This window comes from Balaenoptera ricei, chromosome 3 (assembly GCF_028023285.1).
Source record: "Balaenoptera ricei isolate mBalRic1 chromosome 3, mBalRic1.hap2, whole genome shotgun sequence".
NCBI lineage: Eukaryota > Metazoa > Chordata > Mammalia > Artiodactyla > Balaenopteridae > Balaenoptera > Balaenoptera ricei.
In genome coordinates, this window is record NC_082641.1 from 78,902,559 (window position 1) to 78,920,917 (window position 18,359).

Below are 18,359 nucleotides of genomic sequence, written 5' to 3' on the forward strand. Positions count from 1 at the left end.
GGAGAGGGAAATGTGGGATGGGTGAGGGAAAATAAGAAATCTCTGCGCTTGAACATATTCTCCGAGGGAAAGAGTAAAGTGGGAAAAGAGCAGAGAACAGAGGTTTTATCTTTGTGGAAGGCCCATATCCAGGATGGTGAGGAAAAGGAGGTCCAAGAAAGATGGAGAGCATCAAGGTGGGCAATAGCTCCTTTATGCCCAGGAGGCAGGAGGTTATAGACATAGGAAAGGGGTATATATCATCTCTGTTAAAGGCCATAGAAGCTAGCTGGGAGTTACCTTTTCCAGGTGGATGGACAGAGGTCATATTTCACGGTAATATGAACACAGCACAGTGAGGAATTCAAGATCCTGTCTTAAAATAACTCAGCATTAAAAAACAAAACAAAACAAAACAAAAAAACTAGGTTCTGAAGGCTTCATCTGGGGACACAGGGGTGGGGAGGACAAAACAGCAGGAGTGGCAGTCCCTGGGATTGCTGGAGTCCTACCTGGCCTTGCCAGGGTGTGACTTTTACTCTGAAGCGGTTTGTTAATTTCAGTTATGCAAAGTTCTGAATCTTACCCTAATAGAAAGTGAAAGCAAAAAGAAATTCCCCTCCATTCAAATCTGCAACAGCCTGATTAAGGTAACACATCAACATTTCTCTTGACTTTGTCTTAAAATCATTATTTTTTCAGTGAGAATAATGACCTGAGCTGAAGGGCTAAAACTTCTGTCTTGAGGAGCTCTTGCAGCCTAAGGTGGGGATCGGGGGAAGGTGGGTGAATCTGGCACTACTGTATTGGAAAGTTCGTGCAGTGCAGTTAAGGATAGGATTTTATTTAAGAATCTGTTTAACTGACTCACTCTCTTTTGGAGATTCTCTTAGCTTTTCCCAAATGTTTGTTGCAGTTCTTATATCTTCAATCTCCGGATGTTTTGTTCAAAGCACTAAAGCACAGTATAATGGAAAACCCATTAGACAAAGGGTCAAAGAACTGTATTTTAGTCCCGATTCTCCTTCAAACTTCCTATGTGATTTTGGGAGAGTCACTCACCCTCGGTTTCTTTATCTGGACCCTAAGGACTTGTACTAGCTGGCCTTTAAAGTTCTTATCAGTTTTAAAGTTAAAGACTACATGAGTAAATATCAAGGCCTTTTTCTCCTCTCTTACCAAAAAAATATAACTTCCTTTGGGTGTGTCTGCTACACGTCGGGGGCAAAGCGCCATAATTTAGGCCAGAGAATGTGAGTTATAGTAACCACAATAAAAATTTAATGTTTAACATTCATTACATGCTTCCTGCATGCTAGTTGCTGTGCTGTGCCATATTCTTCACATGAATTATTACACTTAATCCTCTCAATGTTAGTGTCAACCATTACCCTATCTTATAGGCAAGGAAACTGATGCTCAAAAAATCAGAAAATTTGCCCAAGATCATTCAGGTAAGTACGATGGAGCTAGAGTTGGGACACAGGCACTCTGATTCCCAAGCCCAGGACCTAACAAATAAGTAATTTCATTTTTCAAACCATCAGAAATTCAAGCTAATAGACCAATTATGGTTTGATATATCAGAGGCCCTTGGAACATTGGGATTTGGTAGCAATAATTTAATGCTTGTCTAAAAAGAGGGGAGGAGTGTTGTTATTTAACCATTATTTTCTTCTTTTTCTTTGTTTCTTTAACAATATTTATTGATCCGCATTAATATTGCAAATTGGAAAATTGAAGTAACTGTTTAGACAATTAATTCAAAAGAATGTGTTAATGATAAAAAAGAAAAGGAAAGGAAACCATTCATGGGTTTAAGTTGAAGCAGGGAGAAGGTAAATAGAGGCAGGTGACAGGGTGGGTGTCAGAACTGAATACCTAAATTAACCACATATATTGTTTGTCCTTATTTTATGTTTTGTAGTGTTACCCTTCTAACGAGAAGAGATTGTCTTAGTTTTATTTACAGAGGCAGTGAGTTCAGTTTGATTTGTGTTTTCAAAGGTAGCCTGAGATGAAGAAGACCAAAGCAACTTTTAAAAATACTCTGTTTGAATATTATAAATGAAATTTTATTTCCATGGCTTTTGATATATTGGAAATAAACTGAGGGTAAACACTTAGCTTGACCAGCATCTTTTATACCAGCAACCATAGAATTGGGCCATTCAGCTAATGTTATTTACTGAAAGAGGTGAAGTTCAAGGCCATTGATAATAGTAATATCTGGTATCCAAAGAATATTGAGCATTCTTCATGACTTATTTAAGACAAAATAGAGACACCTGTGCAGTTTACGTCCAGGTATCCAGACACACTCTTAAAATGATGTAACCAAATGTTAAAAATGCTCAACACGCAATGAATTTACACACCTACCTTCTGCCCATTGCACAGAATGCAGAGGGGATTCCATAGATGTAATTTTAAGGCAGAGTCCCTTCAACTGAGCTCTAAAAAAATTTTATTTATAATACTCAGATGATAACAATTTCTATTTTATTTTGTGGATATTTGGTCCAATTCACATATGCCCATCTATTTTTCAAGTTATATTTATAAATTGAAATCTTTTTCTTCATGCTATAAATGTTTTTTTTTTTTCTTTCTAGTTTAAGTCCATTTATTGAAACATATTGTTCAGATCCTGAGTGACATAACTGGAGCCAACACGGTGCTATGGAGAACTATGAGATTTAGCCTGGATATTAACTTGTCTTCTAGAGAATAGATTTAGTATTCCATTCTGCTGTAATGGCTAATTCACACAGAAAACTAATATTTAATATTTACATAGGATTTTACTGCTCAGCAGTCATCCAAATATGTATTTGTTCTCAGTTCACAAGTTCATCTATTGATCCGTTCAATAAGGACCGTGGGGCTTTCCCAGTAGCCACCAATGGGGAAATATTTCCTTGGCGTGAGCTAAGGCTCCCCACCATGGTCATTCCCCTCCACTATGACCTTTTTGTCCACCCAAATCTCACCTCCCTGGATTTTGTTGCATCTGAGAAGATCGAAGTCTTGGTTCGAGGTGCCACCCAATTCATCATCTTGCACAGCAAAGATCTTGAAATCATGAATGCTACTCTTCAGTCAGAGGAAGATTTGAGATACAGGAAACCAGGGAAAAAGCTAACTGTTTTGAGTTATCCTGCTCATGAACAAATTGCACTGCTGGTTCCAGAGAAACTTATGGCTGACCTGAGATATTCTGTGGCTATTGACTTCCAGGCCAAGCTAGCTGATGGTTTTGAAGGCTTTTATAAAAGCACATACAGAACTCTTGGTGGTGAAACAAGGTAAGATGTAGCTCCAGTTGTTTACAGTCTTTTGTGATACTTTCCTTATGGGTTATGTCTCTTTGCCAGGAGCATGCTTCAGTAGTCATTTATGAAAAGCCCAAAAAACTGTGGGGAAACTCAGAAGGAGAAGCTCTGCCATTCCTAAAGGAAATCACAATAAAGATGGGAACACAGGATGCAGAGGCATAAGTGGCTAGAGAGAGAATAACCAGGAGGAAAGGCCAATATATGACTATGACAAGACTGACATGTTTATCTCCTAGGGGAAAGGATGGTCAGTGCAGAGAGAGCTGAAATATGGAAGGCTTCTCAAAGGAGGTTAGACTTGATCTGAGACCAAAAGGAAATGTATGTAAGATTTGGGTTGGGAGAGAGGAAATGAGAGCATGTACATTGCCCAGGAAACAGCATGACAAATCCAGAAGGCAGAAACAAGTCAGTTTGGGGAACTGAGAAATATGGTCTATTTGATCAGCTCATGTTTATTGAGCCCATGCTATGTGCCCGGCACTGTTCTAGGCACTGAATGTATAGTGGTGAGATATAGACTAGGGATTGGGAATAATTTAGCTGAGTGGTCAGGGAAGTTCTTGGTGAGGAGGAAGTGCATTTAAACTGAGACCTGAACTTTCATGAGGACATCTAAGGGCACAGTGTTCCCAGCAAAGGCATCAGCAAGTGCAAAGTCTGTAAGGCGGGAATGATTGAGAGACGAAGGACAATGAGAGAGGGAGAGAAGTAGAGTAGAGAGGGGTCAGATCATGTAGAGAGAGACTTAGAGCCTCTTGTTTTAGGCTTTTACTCAGGGGCCATGGGAAGTCATTGGAAAGTTCTGATGTGATGTATGCTTTATAAAGATCAAGTATATGTTGATGGTACATTATAGAGAGGAAAAAGTAGAAGCAGATTAGTCTTTTAGGAGGTCATTGTAATTGTTCAGGCCAGAAAGGATGTTGGCTTGGACCAGGCTAGTGGTGCTGCTTACGGAGTGAAGTGATTGAACTTGGTGTTTGTTTTCAAGTGTAAAACAGACAGAATTTGCTGACATTGACTACGTAAGGCAAGAGAAAGAGAGGAACCAAGGATGCTTCATAGAGGGGATGATTTGGCTGTCCAGGGCCAGGGTCCATCTCAGAGGGGAGAGGAGCCTGGTTTCAGTGCTCTCCTACATTTTATCAGTTGCATTCAATTGCCAGTTTGAGAAACCCCAAATACAGTGGCTTTGCCACACACTTGTTTTTCTCATGCAGCAAGAAATCCAGAAGTAGGGCATCCCAGGTTTGCTACAGTGTTTACCAATATTATCCAAGACCCAGGCTCCTCGTATCTTTCTGCTCAGCCATCTTTGGCATATGACTTTCCTCCTAATACAAAATGATTTCTGCACTTCTAGGCATCAAGTCCACATTACAGGCAGGAAAAGGGGGAAATGGGGGAGAGAAAAATGCAAAAAGAAACATTCCAGCTGAGTCTGACTCCTTTTACCAAGCTTTCTCACCCAATGACTTCAACTAGGCCAGAATGAGTCATGTGCCCACCAAGTTGCAAGAGAATCTAGAGAAGTGATTTTTTCATCAGACACATTGCCTTCCTGAACAAAATCAGGATTCTACTGGAACTGAAGAAGGAGAGTGGATATTGGTAGGCGACTTTAGCCCCGCAGTGTCTGCTGCCTACCTCCCCTTCCCCACTTCAGGTGCTCACTGCCCTCTGCAGCTCACATGCCCACCCCACAGCCCCCAGCAGTCCACTGAGGACAGCCCTTCCCCAGGCCCACCTCCCCTTCCCTTGGGGACTCTTCCCCTCGTTGCAGCCTCAGTTCTCAGAGGCCTGTTCTCAGGTCCAGCACAGTATTGGATAGGAAACCTCAACTTCTCACTGAGGTACCATGTGACCAATGATGGTTTATTTCATTTTTTTCAAGTGACAAAACCTCCACCTAAAAAAAAATACATTTTAAGGATATAATTTGGGGAGATGAGGGAGACCAGAGGGGGATTTTTTTAGAGTAGAAGCTTGGAAAGTAACATGCCTCCCATAGTTAACTGCAGGCTATTTCTGACTCTTCTTATGATTAATTAGTCAGCCCTCTTCATACTCAGTCACCTAGTAGGTCTTAGCATGTAGGATGATTTACAGGACAGTGTCAACAGAATTTTATTACCGCTCTCTTTTTTTCATACACACACACACACACAATACACACCCACATACACACACAATACACACCCACATGCATACACATACAACTTAACTTAAAATACAAAAATAATTCAGTCAACAATAATTCTTTGAGAAGCAGGAAGTCACTACTTTGCATGCAGCACTAAAATTGTGTAAATAGCAAAAAAGATCTTAAAGTTTTGGCTTTTCCATTGTAAGACTTACTATCATCAAAATTTCACATTAGGAAAAATTATTCCAGGTACTTGGGATTCCTTTACTTTTGTAGGACCTGTTACTGAATCCAAGTAACACCGAGGCCCCAAACAAATCATTTAGGTTCCCAGTCTCACTTTTCCAGTCTGTATTATAGAAATACAGTAGACTGACGCAAAATTATCGTGACAGACCCTCTTTTTCCTCCTCCTGGCCCTTCTCACCCTTTATCTGTCCCTTGAGCTTTTCTATTCTGCTCTCCTTCTTCAATCAAAATATGCTCTCCAGAGTTGCTGCTTAATTAAAGCTTTAAAGCCCAAAGACTAAATCTGTAATTATATCATTTCAAGCATTATCAAGGTGGTGGGGTATAGAGATTTGTCAGAGTATCTATCTACCTGTTATAGTCTGAAGGCTGGACCTGCTTTGCCGGCAAGCAGAGAGAGCTAGACGTGTCTGGGGGGAAGCTTGGGTCTCCCAGGAAGACCCTTAGCCACTGACGATACAGAATATGAAAGCCCAGCTCCTTGCCTCCAGTAGGGGAAAACTTGAAGGTGTAGTTTCCACTCCAGAGCTCCCCAGGGATGAAGCTGAAGCTGGCACCTGGCCTGACTTCTTCCTCTTCCCTGTCCTGCTTCCCTCCCTCCTTTACCTGTTTCTCTTGGCAGCATGTTCTTATAAATCAGGATCTGCTTCCTGGGAACACAACCTAAGGCATCACTCATCTCACAGGTATTCAAATGTCTGATTGAGGCCCACTCAGGTTTAGTGATGACACTAAACTACTAATTTCCTAGTCAATTTTGAAGTCAAATTGGGCATGACTATCTCAGCAAATTTACTAGCTAAGGGTCCTGGTAAGGTCACTCAAATTCTCTGAGCCTCAATATCCTTCTCTGCTATGAGTATGAAGGTGATCATGTAAATAGAGTGCCCAGCACCATGCATTAGTCATGATTGGCAGCTACTAAACAAAATTTTACCCTCATTTTCTTCAAAAATAGATTCTGGATTCTCTAAGGTTATAGTTTGAGAAATAAAACATATCACCTCCAGGTTTGATAAGCTGTGTTCTGAAGGTACAAATTCATTTCTTTCTTTTTTTTTTTTTTTTATTTCACTTGTGTATTCTTTCTGGAATGTACTACTTTTCACAGAACAATTGCAGTAACGGATTTTGAGCCAACCCAGGCACGAATGGCTTTCCCTTGCTTTGATGAACCACTGTTCAAAGCCAACTTTTCAATCAAGATAAGAAGAGAGAGCAGACACATTGCCCTATCCAACATGCCAAAGGTATTTGCCAATTTTAGAAACTTTGGGGAGTTGTTCTCAAAATGAACTTTGGTCTTCGTTTTGTTGTTTTAATATTTTTTTGTTTTCAGGACTTAAGCCATTAATTTGTTTTTGATCCATCTACATATTACATTACCCCAATCCATCTAGATTTTAACATCATTCTGTTTGGGCATTGTTTCACAAGAAGCTTTATTTTTTAAATAAAGTGATTTATATTTTACTTGTGTTTATATGGAAGCAGAGTTCTTTTAAATCAGTGTTACTTGGCTAGCGAAGAAATTCAGAATCACCCAGAACAGCACTTCTCAAACTTTAATTTTCAGATGAGTTGTCTGAGGATCTTGTTAAAATTCAGATTCTGATTCAGTCGTTCTTGAGGTAAAGCTCAAAATTCTGACTTTCTAACAAGCTCCCAGGTGATACCACTGCTGCCGGTCCAGAGACCACATTTGGAGTGGTAAGGATTTAGAGAAGCTTGCCTGGGCCCCATCCTGGAAATTCTGATCTAGTAATCTGTGATATAACGTCGAAATTTTTTTTTTAAGTTCCACGAGTAGTGCTTAAAATTATTTATGAAAATCATATATCATAGTTATAAACATTTTTAATTGAGAGAGACCTCTGAACACTTTTATTTGAGTCATATTTATACTCAGAATGCAGAGACTCTGAATGACACAGTAGACACTGAGCCTCATTTGATATTTCCTCACTAATGATATGCTTGCCTTTTGAGCTGTTGAACGAAATGTAAAATATTTCCCCATTGCTACTTAGAAAGTAGGATAAAAATAGAGGCTCTCCTGGCAGTGCTTCAGCAGGATGAGCTCAGAAAGCAGCCAGATCATCATAACCCAGCCAGTGACTCCACCCTATTTTCCTCTCTGCCCTCCACGGTGACTGTCCTCTATGGATGAAGGGGGGAAATGAGCCCATAAGCTAGAAGCTGAATTTCCCCCAGATTTCTGTTTCATGCTAGAAAAGTGTTTGCTTTGAAATACTTGCAGAGCAGATTAAGGGGAAAAGTGACAACTCCACATGACATATATCCCACAGCTTTTCCATGATCATACAGACAGCAATTTAATTTGCCTACTCATTTTCAGGTAAAAAGGATTTGCTACTTAGCTCCAAGTCTTCTTTCTATGAACCGAATGTTCATTTAAGGGTAGTTCAGTCTCTTTCCTGGCAGCTTTTTATTAACAGAATTCTTCACATGAATAATCATGGAGGATAAAGTAAAAATACAGTTAGTAATGCCTTTTAATTAAAATGTGATGCAAACATAAATTGTCAGTTCGTTATATTAGAATCTCAGTTTTCTATCTTTAGAAACCTTCAGTAACTTCTCATATTTAGGAAAAATAAGTGAAAACTTTGAAAATATTTCATATAATCCTTGAACTTTGTATTGCCTCAGTTGACTGGGCCAGTTCTCTGGATCATGCCTTTTTCAGCAAATATTGGCTTAAGTTTCTGCTTCTCATTGACATGCCCAACCCAGGCTTTCATGGTGATCCAAAAAAAGGAGAACGGAAGTAATGCTACAGTCATACTCTTTGGATAATAACTGCAGCACTTAAGATGGGTTACGGACTGGTGAGAAGAAGCAACACATACTAAGTTCTCAATTTGTTTAGTTAAGAATGTAGGAATACAAGTTAAGAACACTAGGAAGTGAGGTGGTCAGCCAAGCACTAGTAGAGGCAGCATATATTCTGGGCATGTCTTTGTCCCCTTCATTCCTTAAGGGAACACACACCTGCTGGTGACACTTGCTGTGCAAGTAGAATCCTGCCAAAATTGAGAAGACAGCTAAATCCTTCTCTAGCAACAAGTGTTTTATACTTAGAGCTTACATCACCATCCTGGAAGGACTTACACTAACAGCCCAAATACTTCCATTTAAGGCAATGTTGATCAACATGGGTCACTCCAGGTTCCTGAACAAAACTCAGCCTCCGTGGACTACGTCTTCATCTGGGAGGGAGGGGAGAAATCAGAGGGAATGCCCACCTGTCTCCTGTCTCTGCCACCAGCTATCCAGTGTCACAGACTCGTTTCCCCACAGTCCCACAACCTTTCCCCTTCCTCCCCTCACCCATCTACACACTTGACTAAAGGGTCTTGCTGCTGAGTTTGGTCAGAGGACCACAGTCATAACGTCCCCTCCCCAGCTCCTACCATAACCCTCTCATCTGCTAGGAGAATGCACCCATAGAACTCTGGTTGAGTCAGACCCCTAAAAAAGATTATTGTTGGACAAAATTAACTTGCTGGACAGAGGTAAAACTTACAGCCTTATGCATGCTGCCACCTTTCCTAGAGTATTTGGTCAGTGTTTCCTGCTTTATTGAAACTTAGGAATTGAGTTTTTGATAGAATTCTGTAAAATCAAATTCTGTAGAATTTAATAGCACACACATTTGTCATTGACGTAGGCAAGGCAGTTTATGATAATACTTCAAGCTATTTTTTCTCGCCAAAGCAAACTGCAATCTTATACAAACACATAAAATATGCTCAATAGTCCATGGTTAGCACTGCCACAAACCAGATGCCTTAAAATGAGGTTGGAGAGGGTGAGGGAAAAGCCAGTCTAAGAATTGTTTTCAATTTGAAGAAAGTAGTATTTTCAGATGACTGGATCTGTGTCCATTCAGAATTTAGGGGCATCATACCGTGGTGAAGACCATCTCTGGGACAAGCTATCCAGGGCAAATAAAGATAGAATTCAGTAATTACTCAGTGAATTTGATGGATGCGGCTGACCAGTCTATAGGCTTTAAAACTCTTTACTTCCTCAGTAGATAGGCAGAAGCTCAAATCACTAATGATCTCCTTGGCCTGACCGCTTTCATTGCTGAATCAATGGAGTGAAGATAAAATAAGACTATGACTCAAGCTGTCACACAGCGAGTGAAAGAATGAGCAATGGCTTTAGAGTCACACGGTCACATCCACATCTTTGTCCTGCTGTGGAACTAGCTGTGTGATCTTGGGCAATTCAGTTAACATTTCTGAGACTGTTTCTTCACCTGTGAAATAACGCCTACCTCATACACAAATAATAGGAGAATTAAAAGATAATGCAAAACATCTAGCACAGTTTTGCTTCCCATTTCCTTCTGCAACAGAGATTTATTTATTATATAACAAAAGGAAAGGGACTCTTCTCTGGCATTTTTGCTTAGAAGTACAAATCTTGAACTGATGCCAGTATTGGAGATTATTGCATCTCAAGAAAGCAGAAGCATCTAAGATATTTTTATGCTTTCAAGCAACAAAATAGATATCATTTTGAGATCCCAAAAGTAGTACATTGTGTCTTCGAGGAAGTCTAGAGATAATAGAAATAGAGGGAGGTGAAGACACAGAATGTTGTGAAGGGTCCACTGATCTCCTATAAGGGCATCACATGTCCTTCGGAACATCAAGCTTTCCCCTAGCTTACGTAGCCTACGTCGTAGGCATTCTTGTAAAATACTCCAGTTTTCAAATACTGATTCTTTCCCTTCCTGTAGGTTAAGACAATTGAACTTGAAGGAGGCCTCTTGGAAGATCATTTTGAAACTACTGTAAAAATGAGTACGTACCTTGTAGCCTACATAGTTTGTGATTTCAACTCTGTGAGTGGCACAGCCTCGTCAGGGGTCAAGGTGAGTTTGGGTTCTCATTTCATACACAGTGCAGAATAATGTCCTGAAGGCAATGAGCTTTTCTTTATTTTAAGGTTATTTTCCTTATTATCAAAGTATCATGCTTATTTACAAAAATAGAGATAGATAAAAAATAAAATAAGTTACCCACAATCCCATCACCAAGATATAATTACTGGTAATATTTGTGTCAGCCTTCCAAGTATTTTTTATCAGTCTGTCAGTATATGAGTGTATATAGTAACAGTATATACTGTATATAACTATATATACTTTTTACAAAATAATATATGATTGTTTTAGCTCACCATAATATGCCATAAAAATTAAATGCCATTAAATTTCTATAATATTAATAATTAATAGTATTGTACTCTACTACATAGAGGTACCATAAGGATTTTTTAATCAGCATCTTTTTCTAGGACACTTACATTGTTTCCAATTGTTTTCTATAACTTTATTTCCTCAGCGAAAGGAGGTCTTCATAATTTTTAGAGCGTTCATTGTTTACAAAAATTTACAGTACCCAATAATTATAAAGTTTCATGACTATCAGTGAAGATATGAAAAATAAAAAAGAATTCCTTACCCTGAGGAACCAAGTTATAGACATAAAAACATATTCAAAGAAACATAAAATAATGCTTATGAAAAATAGCAATAAAATGGCTATTACAATTTCCATACATATTATACCTTTGGATATGTAGATACATGTTATCAGCAATGTGTCTACATACATCTCTGCACATATATATATGTGCAGAGATATAGATGTGTGAGAGGTCAGATGGCACTTTACTTCAGAGGACAGGGTCCTGTCAGCTTCCTTGTATTCACATCCCAGCTCTACAATTTTCTACACGGGGGGCTTGAAGCAAGTTACTTAATCTCCATGTGTTTCCATTGCTTCATCTGTAAAATGAAGACAATAGCACCTATTTCATGAGGTGATTGAGAGGATTAAATTAGATTTTACATGGGTGCTTTTAGCACAGTGCCTGGTACGCCACTGTGGTCACTAATATATCCTTCTTATAAAATTTCTGAGGAACTTCAGTTAACTCAGAGCATGAAAGCAGATTATGAAATGAGAGCAACACTGTACTTGAAACCCAAGAAGATTGGAATCTAACTTTATTTCTTCCACTTAATATCTAATAGTTTGCAGGGAGTCAATGAACATATTTGGGCATTTTTGAGTTTAAAGAAAACACGACATGGTGAGGTGAATTGGGAGATTGGGATTGACATATATACACTAATATGCATAAAATAGATAACTAATAAGAACCTGCTGTATAAAAATAAATTAATTTAATTTAATTTTTTAAAAACCCCAATAATCAAAAAAAAAAAAAAAAAAAGAAAAGAAAAGAAAACGCGACAGAGGGTGGTTCCAATAAGTTCATGAAGGCTTTCCACCTCATAGAATTATGTTTCATTTGAATTGTGTTGGTGGTCATAATTTTGGAAGGTTTATTCTCAAGTGCTAGAGTACATTATAGTGATGAACTGAAGTGGGCTCTCATGAGGTGATGGGTTTATATAGCTTAAAACGTACAGATTAGCACCTAGGGAATGTACTGTAACAGAAAATAAAAGGTTGTTTATAATTTACAAGAGTGATTCTTGCTTTAATACTTTACAGAGCATCTTATCCCCTGTTGACAACATGTTTAACGGTATCTCAATAATTTCTTGAAAAATGCAGTCTGCCTTTGTTTGGGTGAGGGCTGTTAGGAATGGAGTTGTGCAAAGGAGCTGTTCTTCAAAGACCACTTCTTCCCACCAACATTTCCCAGGTGTCCATCCATGCAGCCCCAGACAAATGGAGTCAAACACATTACGCTTTGGAAGCATCATTGAAGCTGCTGGACTTTTACGAAAATTACTTTGATATCCACTATCCACTCACAAAACTGGGTAGGTTCAAATTCCACATCATCGTCTTTATTTTTAGAACATACTTTGATTTTGTCCCTCTTAGTATGTGATTTCAATGAGCACTGAAGACGTTCAGTTAGCCCAGAAAGCAATAATCTGTACCTCAGAGATGGTCCTAGAGTGTAGAAAATAAAGTATTATGAGAAGCCCAAGTACTGTGGTTCATTTCTCTATTCTTTTATAAGGTTTAATATCAAAATATCTGCATTTTATATTAGATTTAAATGGATGAATTTTCTGGAGCATATATTTTCTTCTATACCATATTTGTACAAGACTAGCAATCTTTTATAAAAGTTGCTGAAGGTTTATGTAAATAGCTGAAAATTGTCCCTCCATCTGTTATCTACTGTGTGTCTGAGGCTGGAAGATAAGACTGTGGCACAGACTTAAAAAAAAAAAAGATTTGGAGGAAATAGATAATTTGAATGTAGTAGTTGTAGATCTTTATATGAGAAAATACACACAGTCTACCTTGGTTGGTTTTAATTTTCTATCTTAAAAAATAAAAATTGTGATTTTTATGTTGCAGAATATATAAAAACCATGACTTAAATTTTATAACTTATATAGATTAATTTTTAGAGTTTCTGACAATGACAAAACATTGTTTTTCTTTGGGACTTTAGAACACACACCTTATCATGTCCTTCCTCCCCTTTCCTGCCCAACCTCCACACAGTTTTAGAGAGTTAAAAAGAGACCATCAGAAGACATCTCCAGGGGGTTGTCTCTACAGTTCCTGAGTCTCACTGTATTATTATAGCACAGGTTCTATACACCTTTTAGTACGGATATACTAAATCAGTTTACCCACAGTCCACTGCTGTCCTCTGTCAAAAATCAAGGAAAGATCAAATAACAGCTATCAACAATCTTAAGTTGCTCTTGAAAAATGCAACCTTGAAGATCATATGAAGTGAATGTATTTAAAATAAAACTAACTGAAAGGAAACATGCAGCTTAGGAAAAAATAGAGCAGATATAAGCATTTCTAATGGCTTTGGGAAATAATATAACTAATATAAAATCATCAATGCAATTTAGAAAAGGAGTCATTCCCACATTTGAAGTGCTAATGAATACTAATCTTTACTAGTGCTAGTTTACTTTTTGATTGCATTATAAATATTTGATTTTATCCACTAGAATTAACCAATACTAATTCCAGATATTGTAATTGCAAGCCAAGTGACTTGATTTATTTCAAACTTTTAAAAAATTACCTTTCTTTTCAGCCAAAGAGCAGTATTTTTTCCAATATGGCCTGGCAGAATAAACAGAAAGAAGTCCAAGATTAAATATTAGCCAGAAGTTTTCTAATCTACATGAAGTCATTGGCAGAGGGTGTATGTGTGTATATATATATATATATATATATATATATATATATATATATATATACTCACACACAGATATGATATAAATTATGTTATATCTGAGTTGCTTAAACATGATTAAGTTTCACTTTTTTTCCCTAAGACTTTGTCAAGAAGTAGAGGAAATATCAATGTTGAAAAGGAAATTGAGGTCAGAAAGAAGTGATGCCTACAGCTTTTTTCCTCTACTGCCTTAGAAGGACACTTAGAGGCTGTATGCTCTAAAAATACTGATTGAAATATTGACTATAGAGATGCTCCTAAAAGGTGTTCCCCTGAAATTAAAATCCCCTTTTTTTCTTTTTTGTAGAAGTGAGTTCATCATATGTTTTGTTGAATTCCAGACATATTAGAAATTATTTGATACCTCATATTTTCAAAGTTTTTCTGTAGTACTAATATAAAATACAATAGGAGAGTTTTAAAATGAATTTTTTTCTCAGCAGTAATGCACTCAAGGTATTTTCATAGTTTAGTTTTAGGAAAAAGTGGTTAAATGTCAATAGGTTACTTCACCTACAACCAAAACTTTACTGATAGACTTTATTCTGCTTGATAATGGTTACTGATTATTTTCAGCAACTACAAGACACCATATCAATGTTAAGACACTCTTGATGTTTTCAGAAAATCTGCTTATATATACTGAATGGATCATAACATATTTGAGGAGGAAGCAAATCCCACTTCTGGTGTGGAAGCCATAATGATCAAGTGTGGTTGTTCTTATTTCTTAGATCTAGTTGCCATTCCTGACTTTGAAAGTGGAGCCATGGAAAATTGGGGCCTTGTCACATGTAGAGAGACATCACTGCTCTTTGATCCCAAGACCTCTTCTACTTCTGATAAACTGTGGGTCACCAAAGTCATAGCTCATGAACTAGCACACCAGGTACCTGGCACTCATGACATTCTCTTAGCATCCGTTCAAAAGAGCATTATGCAGACCACCACCAATATTCCTGAAACAACGTAAAATCATGTCATTTTACTTCTAGAGGGGACCTTAGGGATTATCAAGCCAAACATAATATGTCAAGTAGAAGAATGTTCAATCTCTAGACAATGGGTCTCATACAGGAATTTTATCACAAGAGAAGTGGCCACTATATCCTCTAAAACCCTTCAAGGCAAAGCCTCCAAATGTCTTTTAGTAAAGAAAAGTGAAGACCATGCAGATACATAAAGCACAGTATTAGAAACCCTACAAATAGAGATTTCTATTAAAAATATTTCCCCTTATACCCTCTAATATGGTGGCATTCCAATCTCGGGCAAAATCAATCTCCTTTCAGCTGGAATCTGTGATTATTCAGCCATAATGAAGTATTTTCAAGTCCATGTACTCAAGGGCTGCTGACCCTGGACACATTACCTAACTCTCTAAACTTCAGTGTCCTCGTCTATAAAATTAAGTTCATAATAGCTCCTGCTTCTTGAAACCGTTGTGAGGATTACAGATAAGTGTCTATGTCTGTCATGTAGTAGGTACTCAGTAAGTGTTAGTTATTAATGATGGTGACAATGACCACCACTGCTACCATTTCTTGCAGAAGAAGATTTCCAAGGCCCATCTATCAACACTGTATTACATACAAATATGAAACAGTAAAACTAGCTCTACAGATATCAGAGACTTTTTCCACTCTATTTCATTTCTGAAAATTCCCCATTATGCAGTGAATTATTAAAGGCACTGGAAATTCTCTTTTACCATGTAGGCAAATATCATTCCATTGTAGAAGCTGGTAAAATCTCTTATTTTTAAATGTTTAACTTTATCCTTTATCATGACCATAATAATAATAAGGGGGGGGTTGTTTGTTTTTGTTTGTTTTTTTTAAGCAGCAAACTAAGAACCCAGTTACATAGGAGCCACGCTCAGCGCTGTATTTTGAGAACATATGAGCAGCTTCCTCTGGTTTAGCATCTCCGCTCTGGCCCATCTTAGGGGTTTTGATCATTAGTCTCTGGAAGCTCTAAAGCACTTAATTGAGTCTGGGTATTCCTAATTTTCTACCCAATGTTCATAGGGAAATAATCAGAGAGCTCTACTTTTGAGGCTCCATCCTCCCTTAAGGCCTTCCTTTAATAGCTTCTCTTTTATGGAGACGCAGTGTTCAGGGCTGAAGCAGCAGGCCCCACTGGCCTTGACTATTTTGTTGCCCCATTAATCTCCATATGACTATGTCACTCCTCTGTGTAAAACCCTGGCAAAGACTCTCAATGCCTGGGTGAGTCAAGGATCCATAGCGTGGCAAACAAGGCCCCGAGGACCCGGCTCGCCTCCACCTCTCCAGCCTCATCTCTGAACGACACCTTTAGCTTTAGCCATCCCAGACTACCTGCCATTACCTGAACAGGCGAGGTTGTATCATTCCTCTATGCTTTTGCTCCTTCTACCTGATCTGCTTAGAGCACACCCCACTTCCAATATTCCTGAGGACCACTTGCAAGACTAAGGAAATGAATCGTTTCCCAGTTATTCTACACACTCTCCCAGCAAAACTGATTTTTTCCTTCTGGAATCTCCTCTGTCCCTTGTACAGACATAGATCATCGTGCCAATAATGCTTGGTTGCATGCATATGTCTACCAGTTGACCTCCACCATTTGTATTGAGGCAGTGGCTATCTGACATACATCTTTGTTTTTCTAACATATGGTATAGAGCCAGGAACATAGTAGAGTCTCGATAGATATTTATTGAGTGAATGAATAAACTACTTTTACTGACGGGTGAAATGACCATAACCAGCTTGTACTTCTTGTGTTCATCACTTCTCAAACTGAGGAAACACCCGCTGTCCCTTCTCACAGAACCCCCTCAGAAGATTGGAGCCCACTTGCAATATGATCTGAGGGCTGTAAGAAAAGGTATAGAGCTTGAACTGCTTCTAGAAGCTACAGATCTAGTGATTTGTGTTCTGTAACTGTAACAAGGCTCTTCTGAATCTTAGAATCTTATTGTTTAAGCTTCCAGTCTTTCTGGAGACTGCAATCCTAAAATAGATAAACCGGACACACACTAATATGACAAAGGCCAAATAGATAAAATATAATAATACATAAAAATAATAATATTTAAAATGTGTTACAGATTAAATATAGGTCAAGGGTAAATTTCTATTTAGATTATCTTTTTGCATCCTTTTAATTTTATTTATATATGTATTTAAAATCTCAGACTTTTATTCACCTTAGTGGCCAAGTTAATCCCTAGAAGTAAATTGGGGCAGAGGACAACAAGTAAATTTGGTCATCACTAATATTGTGTAACAATCTGAAAGTCCTAAATGAATTCTTATCCTTTTAAGTACCTGCTACTTAATATAAAAAGGTGACTTCACCAAAAATATTTTGGCTTACATTTCCCCTTAGACCATCACCATAAGTCAATGACAAGATGAGATTATACTTATTGTGCAAAATGTACCCTATGAAATGTCTCATTTTCTTCCTTAATATTAAATCTAATATCTAGGAAATATAGCGAGGATATAATGGAAGTTGGGGAGTTGGAGACAATATGAACACAAAAGAAAGGGAAGTGAAGGAAGCAAAAATGTGGAGAGAGGCGAAGGCAGGGAAATCAGTAGAAGGGGGCTGTGCGGAGTGAAAAGGATAGCAAAGATAGAAAAGAGGCCTCAGCTACTAAAAGAAAGAAGTTACCACCCATTATATTTTTTGCTATAGTTAATAATTTTTTAGATTTGTTTACCTTCTAATAACATTGAGTTTTTTCCTCCTAGTGGTTTGGCAACCTGGTTACAATGGAATGGTGGAATGATATTTGGCTCAATGAGGGTTTTGCAACATACATGGAACTTATCTCTGTTAATGTCACATATCCAGAGTTACAATTTGTAAGTCATAATTTTGTATGTCATACTGTATGCCCTAAGGAATCATTAATTTACTACTAAAATTTTTAGAGAATGCCAAAGAGAACATAGCATTGAGTCTTTGAATCTATGGTGTTTTGTTTTGTGTAAACAGGTTGTATTAGTTTGCTAGGGCTGCCATGACAAAATTCCACAGACTGGGTGGCTTAAACAACAGAAATTTATTTTCTCACGTTTCTGGAGGCTAGAACTCTGAGGTCAAGGTGTCGGCAGGTTTGGTTTCTTCTGAAGCCTCTCTCCTTGGCTTACAGATGACCGCCTTCTCACTGTGTCCTCACATGGTCTTTTCTCTGTGGTCACCCATCTCTGGTGTCTGAGATTTTAAATTTCCTCTTCTTACACCAGTCAGAGTGGATTGTGGCCCACCCTAATGGCCTCATTTTAATTCAGTCCCCTCTTTTTTAAGGCACTATCTCCAAATACAATCTGGAGGCTAAGGCCTCAGCATATGAATGGGGTGGGAGACACATAACACAGATGATAGAACTGGATGAGACA

The 18,359-nt window shown here is 38.1% G+C and overlaps 1 protein-coding gene across 2 annotated transcripts in view; it reads left to right on the top strand.

Moving 5' to 3' along the window:
- Positions 1-582: 582 nt before the first annotated feature.
- ERAP2 (endoplasmic reticulum aminopeptidase 2) overlaps positions 583-18,359 on the top strand; it is a 38,257-nt gene continuing 20,480 nt past the window's right edge. The window contains exons 1-7 of one of the 2 annotated variants that reach the window (XM_059919393.1): positions 583-629; positions 2,595-3,287; positions 6,827-6,965; positions 10,493-10,627; positions 12,436-12,556; positions 14,694-14,848; positions 17,709-17,822. In XM_059919393.1, the coding sequence (XP_059775376.1) occupies positions 2,737-3,287; positions 6,827-6,965; positions 10,493-10,627; positions 12,436-12,556; positions 14,694-14,848; positions 17,709-17,822 (1,215 nt within the window). In that variant the 5' untranslated portion in view covers positions 583-629; positions 2,595-2,736. Of the gene's footprint in view, positions 630-1,380; positions 1,434-2,594; positions 3,288-6,826; positions 6,966-10,492; positions 10,628-12,435; positions 12,557-14,693; positions 14,849-17,708; positions 17,823-18,359 lie in introns of those variants that run through there. The other variant, XM_059919394.1, reaches the window with a different exon arrangement.